Source organism: Ooceraea biroi, chromosome 1 (assembly GCF_003672135.1).
Source record: "Ooceraea biroi isolate clonal line C1 chromosome 1, Obir_v5.4, whole genome shotgun sequence".
NCBI classification, from domain to species: Eukaryota; Metazoa; Arthropoda; class Insecta; order Hymenoptera; family Formicidae; genus Ooceraea; species Ooceraea biroi.
Window position 1 is genome coordinate 12,446,606 of NC_039506.1, and position 17,673 is coordinate 12,464,278.

The window sequence follows — 17,673 nt, forward strand, 5'->3', positions numbered from 1 at the left end:
TCATAATACTGGAATATTACTCATCAGTTACATTTAACAATTTCGTATTCAATAAAATAAAAATAAAATTGTAATAATATTTTTATAAACTGTGATGCGAAAAGCTTTTATTGATTATATCGAGAGTAGGTGTTAAATAATTACAATTTATTGAAAAAGTGTTATAAGTAGAAATTAGAAAAAAGTATAAATTTTCATAAAATCAACATTATTAAAAAAATATGTCATCGATATTTATGTCGCTTGTGACACATTTTCGTACGAATATTAATGGAGATAAATTTTTATCTCTGTGGGACGTTATAATGAATTAATACTGATAATAATATAACGATCTATGTAGAGAGAAGAACTTGCAAGCAATCAGCTCTTTATAATTATTTTTATGTATATTTATTAAATAAGCCGATTGGCCTAATGAATTCGTAATGAGAAATTTAAAGAAGAACGATTGAAAAAAATCTCGCAATACCAGTAGCTTTCACAACTCGCATATCTTGCGATTCGCTTGAACTCGCTAATTCTTACACGAGGATAATAATACTTTCTTTTTTCGTTTTGTACATATTGCTGAATTGCTGAGAAAAATAATTAGTTTTCGTCAATAATACTTACAACTATTCAAAAGATAAACAAAACCAATAATAAATAAAGAGATATTTTGCAAACAATTTTCAATCGTTCTAACCGTTTTCTCCCTCTCTCTTTTATTTTATTGTAGGTATTATTTAAAGCCGAAAATATATCAGTATGTAAACAGTATATTTTTTATATTGTTTTCAGTAAACAGTACTTTTATATCAGTTTCACTTTTTATATGCAAATATTCAATTAGTAAGGTAGTAAAAGTTATTTATTTATAATAACTACGTATAACATTACCTGCATTATATAATCTTTAACTTTTTAAAACTTATGGTATAAAAAATTAAATCTACAATAAAGACGAACTAAAGACTAACTTATTGAATTGTATAATGAAGGCATGGTGTGCACCGAAAATTGACAATTCCAAGTGATTCCATTAAACGTCCGAGAGTGTCGAAAAATTTAATTAGAATTCCGCGGATGTAATCACGACGTGCGCGAGCCAGTCTAATTTATGATTCAACACAAGGAAAAGGGAGATAAAAAACTTTTCACTTTCCGTATGAAATACCTCGTTCTAATCCGCATATCATCGTGAGACCTTTCATGTCACGATAAACGCTACATGGCCTCGACCGTGAAGGGTTGCTTCAAAATAAATGTTCGGCAAAAGATATGCTAAAAAATGTCGAGAAGGAAAGAAGAACATCGAGAGGAACGTCGCGTCGAGCCGTATGCGCCTCATAAAACCCAGACGCGCCTAAACGCCTCTTCCTCATCACCCACCATTACTTCCCCTTCACCCCATCTGAATCATTCTTGTGCGACCTTCGAACGGTTAACGCATTTTATACAGCCCACAGAAATCCCTCGCAACGTGTTTTCGCTACTCACTGATTCAATCTTAACTCTTTCTCTCTCTCTCTCTCTTTGTTTTTCTCTCTCTCTACTCCCACATTTTATCTTCTCTCGCGCTTCCGAGCGAAGAGTACCGGAAAGTCGATATGTAAAACAATATCGCTCGTAAGAAATCGTAAGTTGGAAAAATCTCTCGCTCCCGCAACGCCATATGGTACCGATGGTTTACAAGCTCGTATATTTCGATATTTGTTCTCATACGTGGCGCGGATCAAAATTATGGGAATAAAAAGTGTGCTATTAATGCAGACAATCGGCGGTAAATGTTAAGTTTACTATTGCCAATTCCGGGAGAAACTGACGATAATACTCGATTAATATAATCATTATTTTGAGTTTTATGTACATTATTTAGTCTTCAAGATGTTACCTTTTAGAAGAAAAATAAACAAAAAACACTAAGTTTATGTCTTGTAAATTAATTCGGCGTTTTTTTTTAAAAGAAGTTGAGCCTTTATTACAAAAAGATAATAAAAATGTCAATCTTCGAAATATTTAGCATAATTTTCTAATACTTTTTTCCATCTATCGGGTACCTGACGAATCCTCTCTTGAAAGAAAGAAAAAGAATAAAGACTCAATTTAAAAACAATGAATGCAAAAACTATTCGAGAGAAGATCTTTATGAAATATGCCTTATTTGTAGAAGATAAACATTAATTAGTAATTTATTAACAATATGGAACATATGGTACATTTCTTGTAAAATTATTTAAACAAACAAATATGATAAAGCAAATATATCATTCTAATAATAAACAAAAATAAGAAGAATTATATTATTTTAATATACAAAAAGTATTCGCGTACTTTCTTTTTTTTAAATTTGTATAAAATAATTTAATATTTTATAGGATAATCATTGGAGTTAATTACAGCCTGTAGTTTTCGAGACATCGATTGCACTTGTAATTGCTAAAATAGATTTCGCTTCTTTTTAAAGAGCAGTTTTTAAGTCTTCTTGATTGGAAATTTCTCTTTTTCTAATAGCATTTCCAACTATACTTCATAAATGTTTCATAGGATTGATATTCTGTGATTGCAGAAGGATATGCAATTGTTTTAATACATTATGTAAAACCCACTGCTTTGTATTGTAAGCCGTATTTGGATGATTGTCATGTTGGAAATTATAATTATTGGCAATTCCCAATTTTTGTATACTGTCACGATGATTTTTTTTTAAATCGCGATGTACATTTTATTCATACCATCAATAATATGTAAATTGCTGATCTCTGCTGCGCTCATACACCCCCAAACAAGAAAAACGAAAGAAGTAGAGGAATGGAAAAGAGGAGAGGAGAAAAAGAGAGAGAGAGAGAGAGAGAGAGAGACGGACGGACGGACGGACAAACGGAGCACTAAGGAAATACTTAACGCATAAAATTTGTTATTATTGTGGTAATTTACATGTTATTGAATCTTACAGTGGCAAGTTTTCTGCATATCTGTTTTTTTAAATTAAATAATTTAATTTACATTTTTTAAGTTTTAATATATCTCTCTGGTATCACCCTTTTTTTGTAGGAAAACGCATTCAAATAATTTGCACTTATTTGGTGTTTTTTCTTGATCTTTTTTTGAAAAGGCTAATTTTAAAAAAATATATGGTTTTAGTACATTGGCATGAGAAATGATATGCAATTGGAGATTGGCTTATGTCAATCAGTATGCATTCCACGTGTGACGTGTTATCTATTTCTTACTTTTATCTATAATCCTGAACTCCTAATTCCTAATTTCAAACAATTTGAACTGTACATTTTGTTAGACGATAATTAATGTTTCCGAATTTTTAAAATGTGATACTTAGCTACTTTGATCTGTGCAACGAAATATAGAGCATGTAAGATAAAAGTAGAAACATTTTTATAATACGAATGGACTACTGATGGGATCACGGCTACTGATTGACTATAATGGTTGCAGGTGATAATAGAACAGCAAACACATAATGAGATACGCGCGAGCCAAACTGAACTCGATCAACTTCGCATTTGACTGCTTCAGAGTTTAATCAGTCTCAAGTTTCATGGATCCTTTGACAGGTATCGTATACATCTATCGAAATTGTTAGTGGACGATGTACTTCACTTCGACGTAGAGTAAGAGTCATACAAGAGCAGGTGACGCTTTGCAGGGAGTGCACAATTTCATGTGATGTTCGTTAAGTATTATAGAAAAATATTATTGATTATAAGGTCAGTTGATATTCTGTAGTGCATGTAATGTACTTGTGTAGGAAATATTCTTATATGATCGAAGTACGTTAAAGGTCCCCACATTTTCATAAAAAAAGAGACAAGTAGATCGCAAATGTTACCAAGCCAAGTATGTTAAATTGTAGTAAGTTCAGCAATATCTCATATTATGATAAATCATTTCAGTTTCCTAAGCTGTTGGATCTTGATGGAAGATACATAAGAATTTTTTATATATAATATATGTTTAAAATATTTTAAATTTCCATGGAAACAATTTTAATAATATCTTTAAAATTATCTCTCAATGTCATGGTGTGGTCATTTTAATATTATCGTTATTGATAAGTTTAGTTTAATCAATAAAATTAATAGATCAAGTAATAGGGCGATCCGTATAGGTGGTGACGCGGAGTTGCATTATATTTTCTTTTGTTCTTTATTCGTTTTATTCGTCGCCGCCGCTTTTTGAGCAATGCGTGTATAATCACTTTGTACTTTTGTGAACAATAAATTCATATTACGACTGCGTAAACGACCTGCTGATTTCTAACATTTAAAAAAAGAATGAAAAATAAAGTTTAAAAAGTAGCTATTCCAGAATATGACAATGATTCAAGCAAATATGATGAGAAAATTGCAGACGACTTCAAAAATGACCTTAGTACGAAGTTTCGTTGTATGAATGTTGTGAAATTAATGTAAGCGGGCAATTTAAGCGATGTTCTTGAGCGAGACTAATATTCATCCTTCTGAAGGAAGGACAGGTCGAAAGAATGAAGGCGAAAGGGAAGAGAAGCATCATTCTAAAGGACGGCGCTGATTAGTCGGAATTTACTTCAAAATAGTTCCTTAAGGCTCCTGGGTGGTCACCGCGGCCATGTTGAATTATGACGTCAGAAGCGAGGAATCACATGCTCAGAATTCTTGCGTGCCATTTTCTAATAAAAAGATATTTTGATAAACAAACACTACAGATCGCTTCAGCATACTTGTAAAATATTCCGAAAACTAACCTTTTGTCAACAGTCAATCAATAGTCGTAAGATGACTGTGATATGAAACTTGGTCATATGGTCATTACTGCGCATGCGCAAGACTATTTTCATATTACAGGCATTTTATGACTGTTGCTTGATTGTTGACAGAAAAGGTTAGTTTTCGGAATATTTTACAAGTATGCTGAAGCGATCTGTAGCGTTTGTTTATCAAAATATCTTTTTATTAGAAAATGGCACGCAAGAATTCTGAGCATATGATTCCTCGCTTCTGACGTCATAATTCAACATGGCCGCGGTGACCACCCAGGAGCCTTAAGCATCGCAGAAAAAACTAATCCAAGACTTTTCAATTCAACTTACATAAAGTATTTTAAGGAAGAACGCTATGTACTGAAAGTGAGCAGTGGATGAAAAAAATATCTTAAATGTGTCTTTATTTTGACGATGAGATCACTTCGAGAATGTTGCTATCTTCCTCAAGAACAACATATCAGGATTTGTCAAATGCCCTCCCGCTACCGATACTATGACAAATCAGGTTTGAATTAATCTGCAATCAATCAGTCAAAGCAGCAGCGGCGAACAAAAGACATTATTATATAATGCAACTCATCATATCCACGTCGCCACCTATACGGATTGGATACAATTACTTGAATTAATTTTCGATTAATTTTATCGATCACGCATTGATCTTAATGTCGTTTACATTTCGATCGATTGACCCGCACTTCTGAAGCAGAAATATCGATTCAACGAATTATAAAAAGACTAAAATTACAGTCAATCATCCAATGGTAAAAAAAGTCTCAAGGAATCCTCGTCAATCAGGAGCGGTCCAGAACTATCGAAACAATCTTCGACAATATGTCTGAAAGTCTTCGTTTAAGATAAATGTCGATCAACTTGTTTCTCAAGTGCGCGTTTTCCCCTTTTCCATCTTATATCCGTGATTTAACTTGAAGATTTAAAGTTGGCTGCATATTACTGTGTTACTTTTTGTGTATAATTCTTCACTAATAATTCACAAACCGTTAATATTTATATCATAAGAGAAAAAAAGAAGAGAAAAATTAATTGGAAAATGTTTGTAAGAAATATTATTCTGAACGATTATATCGCAGCTTTTTTGATTTAATAATCCGGGTATCATATTATCATACGGTACAATATATTATACACGTATATCAAATGTCCTTTTTTGACAAATATTTGCAAACAATGAAACGTAAATACAGGATGTCTCAGAATTATTAATCATAATTTTAAGGGCAAATTTTATGAAACATTCTGAGAAAAATTATAATATACAAGATGTTCCAGACCTACCGTATAAGCCGTGAATGGTAGATTCCTAAGTTCATTTCAAGACAAAAATCCTAATATCAAAATGTCGAGACTACAGTTTTTAAACGGGAAAGGTTTAAAGTTCACCAATCAGCTTGTCAAAATTTCACGCGTTCAGGAACATATCAAAAGAGTCCTTCCGCAACACTTCACTCAACACAATAGAAACATTAACACTCGATATTATTATTTACTTTATTTCTTTGTATACTGTTGTCAAGACCGACGAATATCAGGATGATAATATCTAAATTGTCATATGGAAACGCGATGCGCGTGGAATTTTCAAAGCATTCGTGCGAAACGTGCAATGAATAAATGACATTTCTCATGTGATGAGAAAACATCAATACGATCAATACGATATGAAATATGGTTTTCTGCATGAAATGTCGATAAAGAGAAAAATCGATAAGGAAAGAAAATATTAACATATTTGGAAATACTTTTTATTAATTTATTTAAAGGAATAATTATCTTCTTTGATCCAAACTTTTCTATGCAGAAAACCATATTTCATACCGACCGTGTTGATTTTCTCTATATTAGAAGTTTTGTCTTAGAATGTTCATATAATATTTAATCATGTGTTAATACAATTAATGTAATTAAATATGTTAACATAATTAAAATTATTACCGATACTTTTGTAACATTGTATATACCTAATTAAACAATTCAATAATATATTTCTTACTTCTTGAAAATGAAAAGTTTTTCCTATGATTCTATTTGCATTAATTCAAAATATAGAACAGATAAATATAGAATAAACGAAATATAATAAAACATATTTTTGACTTTATGCTCCTATTTATTATTTAATATTAATATGATTTTTGCCAAAATTGAAATATTTTATATACTACAATTGTTATAGATTTTTATATATTTTATATGGCTTTAAAACTATAAGATTATCTTACAAAAGTTTTAACTTTTCTATATTTTACTAAATTACTCTAACTTAATGAATAGCTAACAGTTTGAAAAAAACTGAAGCGTATGTTTGTTAAAGTTATTATTTTACAGTGATGTGTATTTTGTAACTATTATATTTTGTATTTGTAACTATCATTGTAAAACGTTTGCTGTAGAATATAATAGTATTTCATAGAACAAATTGTTAGAATAAGATATATCATGTAATTCTATAATAAAGATCAGTCATATTTTTAGTAATAATCTCAATTAGTGCTTGAAAATTGTTATTATAGTGATTAATAACAGAAAATTACATTAATTAGCTACATATCAGCTTTAACTATTATTCTCATTTCTAAAAGAACAAAAATGATTGATTAGACCATTAGACTCTGCATGACCATATTCTAATATTACAGTCATTATGGCCTCCAGTGTTTCGGTAACTGTGTATATTCTAATACGGTCATGCAGAGAACCTTAATAATAATGTACGAGGTACAAGTTTAAGCAGTGCACATAGATGATATTACATATTTATGTACAATTAAATCTGTGCAGCGAGATGCGAGAAAAATGAAAATATTCTTATCAACGGCATTTCCATCATCCTTCTCTTTTGCTTTGTCATCGCTTTTGCTAATATCATAAGCATCGAATACATAATGAGATTTGTAAATGTCTCCTGCAATATACGTGTATATTTTTGACTAATACCTTAGGATGTAGGATATCCCAAAATTACCGATGATAATGTTTAGAATAGATTCTATGGGACATCCTAAGATAAATATTCTAATATGAAAATACGACGAGTTATAATAATTTTTGAAAGTTTACCAATGACAGAATTGAACTTTCACACGCTTAGGCATGTCAAAATACTCGTAAATATTGTAATGACTTTGATAGCTTCGTTATATTATAATATTTAGCTATTTTCGAACATCGATTTAATTATGCATATATGCAATGTGCAATTATGATACACATAAAGAAAAGCAAGTTTCTTGAAATTATTAATGCAAAAATAAAAAATAAAAATCTTCAGAGAGTGTACTAAAGGTAAAAAAATACAAATCAAAAGTCAAAAGTCTGGTAACACAGTTACTCTAGAAAAACCTTACAAAGGTAAAAAATACGCCAAATACATAAAAAAGCAAAACTAACTATGATGAAATCCATAGCTAATTAGCCAAGTACCTAGAAGCAATTCAGTTTGAGGATTTGTAATTTGAAATAATACTTGGTGTGTCCGGGTCGCATTAAAACGTACGTCCTATCTATAATTTGTGTAAACTCTATGTGTAAATTATTTGTATAGAGTGAATAATGAAAAGGGATATTTATAATCACTTTGCTAATGTGCAAAACTGTAAACGTATATGTTTTAATATTACCAAATACAAAGATTTACGAGTTATTAGTGAAAATACTCAAGGCAGTACAAATTTGGAAGAATACATATCCATTGCGACCCGGGCACGCCAAATATTATTTCAAATTACAAATCCTCAAACTGAATTGAACTGAAATCTAGGTACTTTGCTAGTTAGCTATGGATTTCATATTTAGTTTTGCTTTTTTATGTACTTGGCGTATTTTTTACCTTTGTAAGGTTTTTTTAAAGGGATCTCATTACTTTTTGTAAAAATTTTTTAATTTCATTAATTTTAAATATTTTTATGTATTTTTCTATTGTCGCAATAATATGCCATTTTATTTCTGCTGTGAGATCTCATCCAGCATAAAAATGTGTGGATAATAAAGATCTAATCGTGCAAATCTTCTTAATACTTCTAATTGTCAAATATAAATTGTGACAATTTAAAATATTCTTCTCTCTTCCTCTCTCTTTCTTTCTCGGTTTCGTTCTATGAGTATAAAATGTTTCAAATTATATCTTAACTAGATAAATCTCTATTTAACAGATTTGTAGCATTATTATATCGGATATGTTCAAATTTTGTGGGAGGGTGGGAGGAAAGGAGGGAGGGAGGGAGGGAGGGAGAGAGAGAGAGAGAGAGAGAGAGAATGCCGACCTAAAACATGTTGTCTCTTTTTAAAGTTTGTACATTGTCTCTACATGGGAAAGGTAAGGAACGCGCAGTCTATTCTTACTACGTTTATGGCCACAATAATTACAAAACGTAATTCGAAACCTTTCTTTACCTTCTTAAGCGGCGTACTTATACATTTGACAAACTCAGCCTGTAATGCAACGCGTAATGTAATGCTCGTGGTGCGCTGAGTGCGCCGCGAACAACGTTCGATACGTTCGCGAGCCGAGCGCGATACGAGCGCGTCGCGAACGTGCCAGCGTCAAGTATCTGAATTCAGTTCATTTTTTTGCGGGAATGCTTTACGACCGTGTGCGACGAAATTGTCGAAGACCTCTTTTTGTGCAGTGGAGCAATTGTAGTTACATGTAATTTGCTTAAAAAGCAAAGAAAATCTCAGCGATGGTGGCACACCGAGTTATATGAAAAACGAGCTGGATCAGAACTCCTGATTTTGGAATTTCAGTGCGTTAGTGCCCAATACTAAAATTTTATCAGGATGTTTCCTACCGACTTTGGGTACCTGCTTGGAAGAATCGAAAATTTTTATAAGTTTCAATTAATCGCAAAGCAAATTCTTCAGATATCGCAGCCATATTTGACTGTTTGTTATTCGCTGACACGTCCAAACGAACGTCCTGACGAACGTTCGAAAAGACGTCCCCACTAGAGCTGCGAATCTCTTTGTGTTCGTTGGAAAGACCGACCGCAAATGGATCGCTGCGAGCGCCTCGCGAGCAATTCGTAGTGCGCTCGCGAGCTCGCCCTAACTATGCGAATCTGGCGACGAGCGCGCTGTGAGCATTACAACGAGTTGCATTGTACTAATAAAACCAAAATTTAAATGCTGGAGATTCTTTACAGAATTATGCCAATTCCTGTGATGATAATAATATCACGGAACATTATACAAGAAGAATTCTTATTATTTTTTTTTATTTTTAAAAAGCGTTTCAAATAGATAATGAGCGATTAAATGAAATATGTAAATGAGTAAGATAAGACCGAATTAGATTTAATATGATTTGAAAAAAGAAGAGATTTTCTGTTTTCTTTTTAATGGTTCAATAATGAAACGAGGTTAATTGCTTTCTCGTCATTTTCGTATTAGAATGTTTGTCTTAGAATGTTTAAAGAAAGCTTTTGTGACATGACCAGTAATATTTGAAGCATTTTAGACTTGCAAACATTTTTAAGATTTTTAGCAATATCTTTTTTTATGAATAATAACAAAGCAATATGTACCATATTCAATCGAAATATCTATCATCATTATCCATTATTTTCTGTCACTTTTCAGATAATTTTATCATTTAATTTAATATATTTAAGCAATTTTTAATTATTATATATTTAACATTAAGTAATATTTAATAATTTCGTTTCTACAAAATGACCCATTGTTTGAATCAATAAAAATAAAATAATCAAAATATTTAATTATTATATCTTTAATATTAATTAATATTTAATAATTTCGCTTCTACAAAATGGCCCATTGTTTGAATCAATAAATGTATCTGTCTAGTTTTTAACTGTTTTAACATTTTAGATCCGTATGTTAGATGATGCATCGATCTGAGGAAGAAAAATTAGATGGTGCAATCTGTAGCATAAGCTGGACTAAAGAATTTCCCATTTCGATTCTATGTCGCATATTTTAGTCGCAGCAACAACATGAGGTCTGACATTATTATAAAGCAGGATTACCTTATCTTGACCCTTGCAGCTATTTTTAACTAATTCTCCATGAATGCTCTGCTTAAATGTCTTAATCGTTCATTGAGATAATCCGCTTTGACTGTCGGTTATAAAAACTCATAATACAGTACTTCATCTTGTAATTTCACCAGATGTACAGAACTTTATGATCATAAATATTTCGATATTGTGATAGCGATAACCTCTATAATATATGTCAAGGTCAAATTCTTGCTTGACGTGGGTAATTGAAAATTCATGCAAAACTATTAAACCTTTTTTGTTAATACCTTTTTAATAAACAATGACCGCCGGTTAAAATCTTCTGAAGGTCACTCAGGGTGAGGACCTTGATGACATATTAAAAAATTATTGAAAGTGGCGAAATCGGAAGTGGCGCTAGTTTTTTTAGATATTACCGTTCGTTTTCTTTGTTAAACAGGAACATGTAATGACATGTAAATGCATATCAGACTTGATTTTGAATTCAAATAAGAATATAATTATGTCAACAATTAATGCCATATATGTTTAACATGGAAAATAAACAACATTTAAACAAAAATATTTACTTTTAAATTATACAATTTTTAAGTCATTGCCAATGCTTTCTATATTCAATATAGTTTTGCAAAAATATAAAATTGTGTTCTATTATGAAACTAGCAAGGGAATGTAGAAAAGAGTCACTCTTCGATTTTAAGTTTCAAATACATTAAAATTAAGAGTAATAAGGAACAATCATTTGTTCTTGAAATATTATATTACATTCCTGAGTAAGTTCTAAGATGACTTTTTCTCTTGTAAAATCTTGCTCGAGACCTAGATTTAGGATTATGATAAGAAATAATTAATCAATCAAATCGGATACGAAGTATAAGATCAAATAAGGGCGCACAATTCACTGACAGACGTGAGTACTTTCTTTGCTATGATTGTTGCAATCAGCTGCTGATGAGCTCTTCGCTTTGCATATTAAATATTTTGATAAATTTCATTAATTTACATGATGCAAGTAATGTGTAGATTACTTGTATAAAATTTTGTTGTATTCCAATTTATTGTGATAATATAATATTATACTTACATAACTACGTTTGGTAAACATAGTTTAGAATTAATTCATATTGCAACAATCTTCTATCAATGTAACTGTCGATTATATTATAGCACTAGCTGGCGCTTGTTCCTCGCGCGCTTCGCGCGCTCGGTATATTTGGAAAATGTAAAGCATAAAGAACGTATTTTTTTACGACGCGCACATTTTTAGAAGTTGCAAGATGATTGCACATAGCCTATGTTACTCAGAAAGATCTAAGCTATCCATCAGTGAAAGATTTTTTCAAATCGGTTTAGTAGTTTCTGAGATTACCCCGAACAATGGAACAAACTTTACCTCTTTATATATTAGTATAGATAACTATCGCGTATACAATATCACAATAAGGTATACTCATATCGAACAATAGCTGAATACATTATAAAAAAAGTAGTGTTATGACTTTTTCGTTTTTTCTGTTTTGTTCGTACCGTTATATCTCATTGACATTTCGCATTGATATTTATTCACTGGAAACCAACAATTCGTTAATTAAATCAATAAATTATTTGCCGAATAACTGAAAAACATTAGCCACTCTTAAACACTAAAATAAATAAAAAAAGAAACACAGTAATAAACACAATCCATGTATTTGCTTGACGACAGTAAACGGATTGGATTGATTTAACAGATTATTTAATGTTGGAAACGAACACGTTAGGTCTTGATTGAAGCGCGAATCGTGTTTAATTGAATCAATAAATAATCCAATTCACTTTTTCATGCCCTCAAGCGAACGCCGATTGTATTGATTGTCATATTTCTCTTTTTATATATAGCTTTTAATGTTTGAGAATAGACAATCCCAGCGAATCTAGTTATGTACACCTGAGTCATGTTAAGTACACCTGAGTCTCTTTTTACATGATGGATGCAAAAGAAATCGTACAAAAAAGTCGTGTAAAAATTGATTTGCAACAAAGTATAAAAATTGTGTTACAGTAATGGTAATTGTTTAGAATAAAGCCTTTTTCGAATTTTGATTTTTTCGTGGCTCCTTTGATAAAAATCTTCATTGTGACTCTAACAGTGATAATCAATCGGAGGTGCCCGAAAAATATGTAACCTACATTATTTTTCTACCTAGTTTTTTCCACCATGATTTTCCGAATCTTCCGACGTTACAAATTATAAAGTAATAGTTATAAAGCGTAAATAAATAAAGCATAATTATTGTAATCAATTCTATAATTATAATACTGTAGGAACGCGAAGTTTATACAATTTTAGGATAGTTAAAGATTGATTTTCTTGAACACCCGTTGGACGATCTGACAAAAGGGATCATGTTTGCGTTGGAATTGTGTTCCTTTGTTCGCCGATACGTGCTGTTGGTCAGAAGATGTATGGAATTTATCCGAAAATCACAAATAGCAGCCTCTCTGTGTGTGTGTGTGTGTGTGTGAGAGAGAGAGAGAGATACAAAAGCTTCAAGATATAGAGAGCCTTGTACGTCCGCCGCGTTAAGACGTCAGTTAGAGTTTGCACTTGCTCAATCGCCGATATCATTAAGTTTGTCCAAATTTCTTATCTTTTACCATTACATTTGAAATAAACTTTATTAAACTTTTCAAATTAAGTCCTTGACTCTATCACAGTTCAGTTCAATAATAAAGAACTACAATATAAATAGGATATAATTATATTCATCCAACTTTCTTAAGATTTTCTTTAGATAGAAACAAAGACAAAACAACGCTACGAAGGGAAATTCAATGTACTTTTATATACTTTTCAAACCGTGATTTATGTTAAATAAAAGCTGCATTTCCAAATATGTGTGTGTAATAATGACATTTGTTACATTACAATTATATTCTTTTCAATTTTAATGTTTTGCTTGCAATCATGCATCATGTAAATTAATGGAATTTATTGAAATATTTAAAACGCGTAACGAAGAATTTATCAGCTGATTGCAAAGGGCCAATAAGTGCTTATGTCTGAGTTGCGCCGTCCTTCATCTATATTCGATTTCCGATTATTTTTTATTAGAATTGCAACTTTAGGCCTTGAACAAAATTTTGCAAGAGGAAAAGTGGTCTTAGAAGTCACTCAACAATGTAACATCTCAAGAATAAATAGTTGTTCTGAATCATCCTATATAATCCTGTGTAAATAAGGGACGACAATTCTTTATAAGTGCTCAATTTCATATTATAGAAGTGAAAGAATCCTTTTAACTTTTTTTCTAAACGAATGTCACTGAATGGAATGAAATCTATACATGGTCATCCATACATGTCAGTTCCATAGATGATGAAGCGTGCATGACAGTTATGGAAGTCAAACAGCTGTCTTTGAACTTTCAGGTAGAATAGCTACGGAATGTGTGAAGAAACTTGTATAGTTATATTGTGTTGACGCTACTTTTTTATAATATTCTAAAATTTCTAATATTTTAAAATATTTAATAATATTGTTTTATAATAGTCCTCTTTTACCTGTTTATTTTTATAACGATCATTTTTTTCATGGAGCCAGCATCTCACGATAAACATCAATAAATTCACGATGAGAATCTTTATCATTCATACTGACGCTATGATCAATATATTGTGACTGAAAATATGCTTTTATACACATTCAGATTTGCATGAATAATCATGAAACACGTGAGAGATCAAAGCGACTGAAAAACTATCATGCTCATACTTAACATGACAATTGCTTTTCAGCTTATATACACATTCATGCATGCATGATCGTGTGATATGTACGATGAACTGCTTACGAGATATAAAAAAAGATTTTAAATAAAAGTTTTATGTATAGCTTCGATTTGTTTTATAACAATGTAATTATATTTTTCAAAAATTTAGTATTCTTTTCTACATTCTCCGTTTCATTTCCAAATTTTTTTAAAGGTTTAAATTTGTATGAAATTATTTTATTAAAATACACTTAATAGTAAATTTGGCAATATATAGCACTGTTATTGTTTTAAAATGCATTTTTAAGAAAGAAATCTTAAAATTATGTATGCTTTATGCATAAAACGGTGAAGAGGCAAACTGATTTGCCTATTGTTAATAATAATGATTGTTTAAGGATACATGATGACATTCGAAACAAATATTCAACATATTCAGCATGTGTATATAAACAGTTACGTTTTTATAGTTTAAATTAAGAGAATTAATTTTTTTTATTTTTTGTTTTGTTTATTTCTTTAAGAACTTTTGTAATTTCTTAAAAAATTACAAAAATTTCTGAGAGAGAGAGAGAGAGAGAGAGATGTACAGAAATATTGAAAAATATATAGAATTATATTTTCTATAACTATTATACTATATTGAATCATGTATTATTAAATGAACATAGTTTTCGTAGAAAAACAATTATAGTTTCCATAGGAAAAAGTTTTAAATAAAATAGTAAATAAGTTTTCAAATTTTGATATTTTACCTTTTTTGGCTCTTATGTTATCTTTTTTGTTAAAATATATATAAATATGTTTTGATTAATATATACGCTAATTGGATAATTTGAAATAGCTCTTATCGAAAAACTATCATTCGGACTAAATTTTGATAAAGGAAAAAGTTGCTTTGTTTGGTACTAAGAATCTTTTGGTGTATTTCATATGCGCTTATTTTGGAATACTCTGTATACGGGGAAAGTCTGACCCAGAAAGCTAATATGATGATATTAAACATATCTTTTTGATGCAGCAAAATTATTTATACAACACAAAATTTGTGTAAAATGTTTTCAAAAATGCATGGTTTATGTTTATGTATTGAATGTCGAATGAATTTTATATGTCTGGTCATCCGCATCGTAATAAAGTTCTCATTATAAGCAATTAAAGAATATATGTTAAACAATTTTTTTAATTATTTAGTTTCATTTGTATTTAAAATTTTTATCACATTTACATGTTACCTTTCTTTCCCTCTCCCTCCCCTTTCCCTTTTCCCCTCCTTCTCTAGGTTTACAAGTGTTGAGATTTATTTGTTACATCGTTAGATAAGCTATTTAATAGCATTAGCGTTAGCCAGTGAGTTATTATAGTTAGATTTTCATGGCGTCACTAATAGCAAAATTACGGGCATGTCATGTGGTATTCAGTGTGTGAACGAACTATATGCGGAGATTCACGAAAGGGAAAAGCACGTCGCGATCGATAAAAATGGAGAAGATAGAACTGAGGCTCTATCTTGACTTATCTATCGAGAAGATAGATGATGTTCGATATATTTTTGGACGGCTGGCGGATCATCGTCATGTCATGTCCATGTCGGTAGCGATCATGTATACACATGGGCGGACGAGGATAGGAACAGGTACATCAAAGTAAGTTATCCGCGTCATCTTAGCTGCGTCATTGGTGCGAACTTACACATGTGCTCGCCGAGCGGCCAAACTTGTGGTCCTGCTTGTAGTTCGATGAGTACGGTGGGCGTGCAAATGACGAGCACGCACAGGTCAGCGATGCTAAGATTCACCAGGAAGATGTTTGTGCTGTTTTTCATGTCCTTGCCTTGTAGAACCACTAACGGTACCTGGAAAAAAACGTTACGTCTGACAACCTCAGCAGCCGCATTTCTTGCATTAAATTTTCAATTTTTTTAAAATCTTAAATTAAAGCAAATTCTTAGATCTGATGGAAATGCTTTTACGGAGAAAATGACAAAATTTCTCTCTCTCTCTCTCTCTTTGTGATTTTGATTATTGACAGTTAAAGTCTAATTTCTCGCGTTCTGCTGCTTCTCGCCTGCTCCTATATCAATTGGTGTCACGCAAGAAGTCAGTGCGCGAAATAAAGGCAAAATGCGCAGGCAACAAGGATGATCACGTGAATGGTTTTGTACTCTTTTCATCCGACTTGTATGTATAAAAATAATAAAAGGTTATGTATTTTTCGCTATCACAATGTGTTCATAAAAGGTACAATGTTTTAAACAATCTAACAAATATTTAATAAACTGGGTTTTCCTAGAACTGAATAAATATTATACAATGGAGCATCTGTTTTTATTTTTAGAAGAGTCTAAAAATGTAATTTCTAATTTCACTCAGAACACAATACATACGAGCATACACGCGCGCACGCACACACACACACACACACACACACACAATATTTTTGTTTTGAAATTACAGTTAAATATTACTTTGTAATCTAAAAGTTGCGATGGCGAAAAGTGCATAATTTTTTATTATTTGTTTTACATACATACATGCTGCGCGATATGTGCCTATCCTGTATTTGTCATCCGCGTATTTTGCATTTGTCTTCGTGCAATGAGCGCTGCCTATTCATCAGTTGATGTAGGAGAAAACGGAGGCCTAGAGTGACACTAGACTATGAGAGACACTAGACTTCAACTGTCAATAATCAAAATCGAAAGGCATTAGTGTACTCGATTGTACTTGATTGAACCTGCATGTGATTGTATTGTATCTTACATAGGTCTCTCTGAATAGTGAGTACTGATTGATAGATATATGCAGTAATGATTAGCTGTATCTCCAATCACATTAATCTATCTTCATGTGCTACTTCCGGAATTTTGTTACTCGAATACTCTTACAATGTGCTTTCCAAATTTCATCGGTAACATTATCGATATTGTAATAATCTTGATATTGTATATAAAGGTCATTGATTTTGGAAAGACTAATTTTATTAGTATATTATTGACTATTTTAAGGAAACTGAGAGACTACATTTTATTTTCATGCTTTATACGTATGTATAATATTTACCAATTTTATGAGAATAAGGATATTACATGCTCACATTTTATTTTTGATTAATATTAAAATTAGGGGTGACCTCACATCGATTTCATTGCTGTGATTAACTTGTAAAAAGTTTT

General features: G+C 31.2%; 1 protein-coding gene across 5 annotated transcripts in view; it reads right to left on the minus strand.

Annotated features, from left to right (window-relative positions):
* Positions 1 to 17,673, minus strand: part of LOC105275077 (growth hormone secretagogue receptor type 1) — a 157,767-nt gene that overhangs the window by 135,007 nt on the left and 5,087 nt on the right. For all 5 annotated transcript variants that reach the window (XM_011331726.3, XM_011331725.3, XM_011331728.3 and 2 more), the window contains one exon: positions 16,191 to 16,353. In XM_011331726.3, the coding sequence (XP_011330028.1) occupies positions 16,191 to 16,353 (163 nt within the window). The remainder of the gene's footprint in view (positions 1 to 16,190; positions 16,354 to 17,673) is intronic.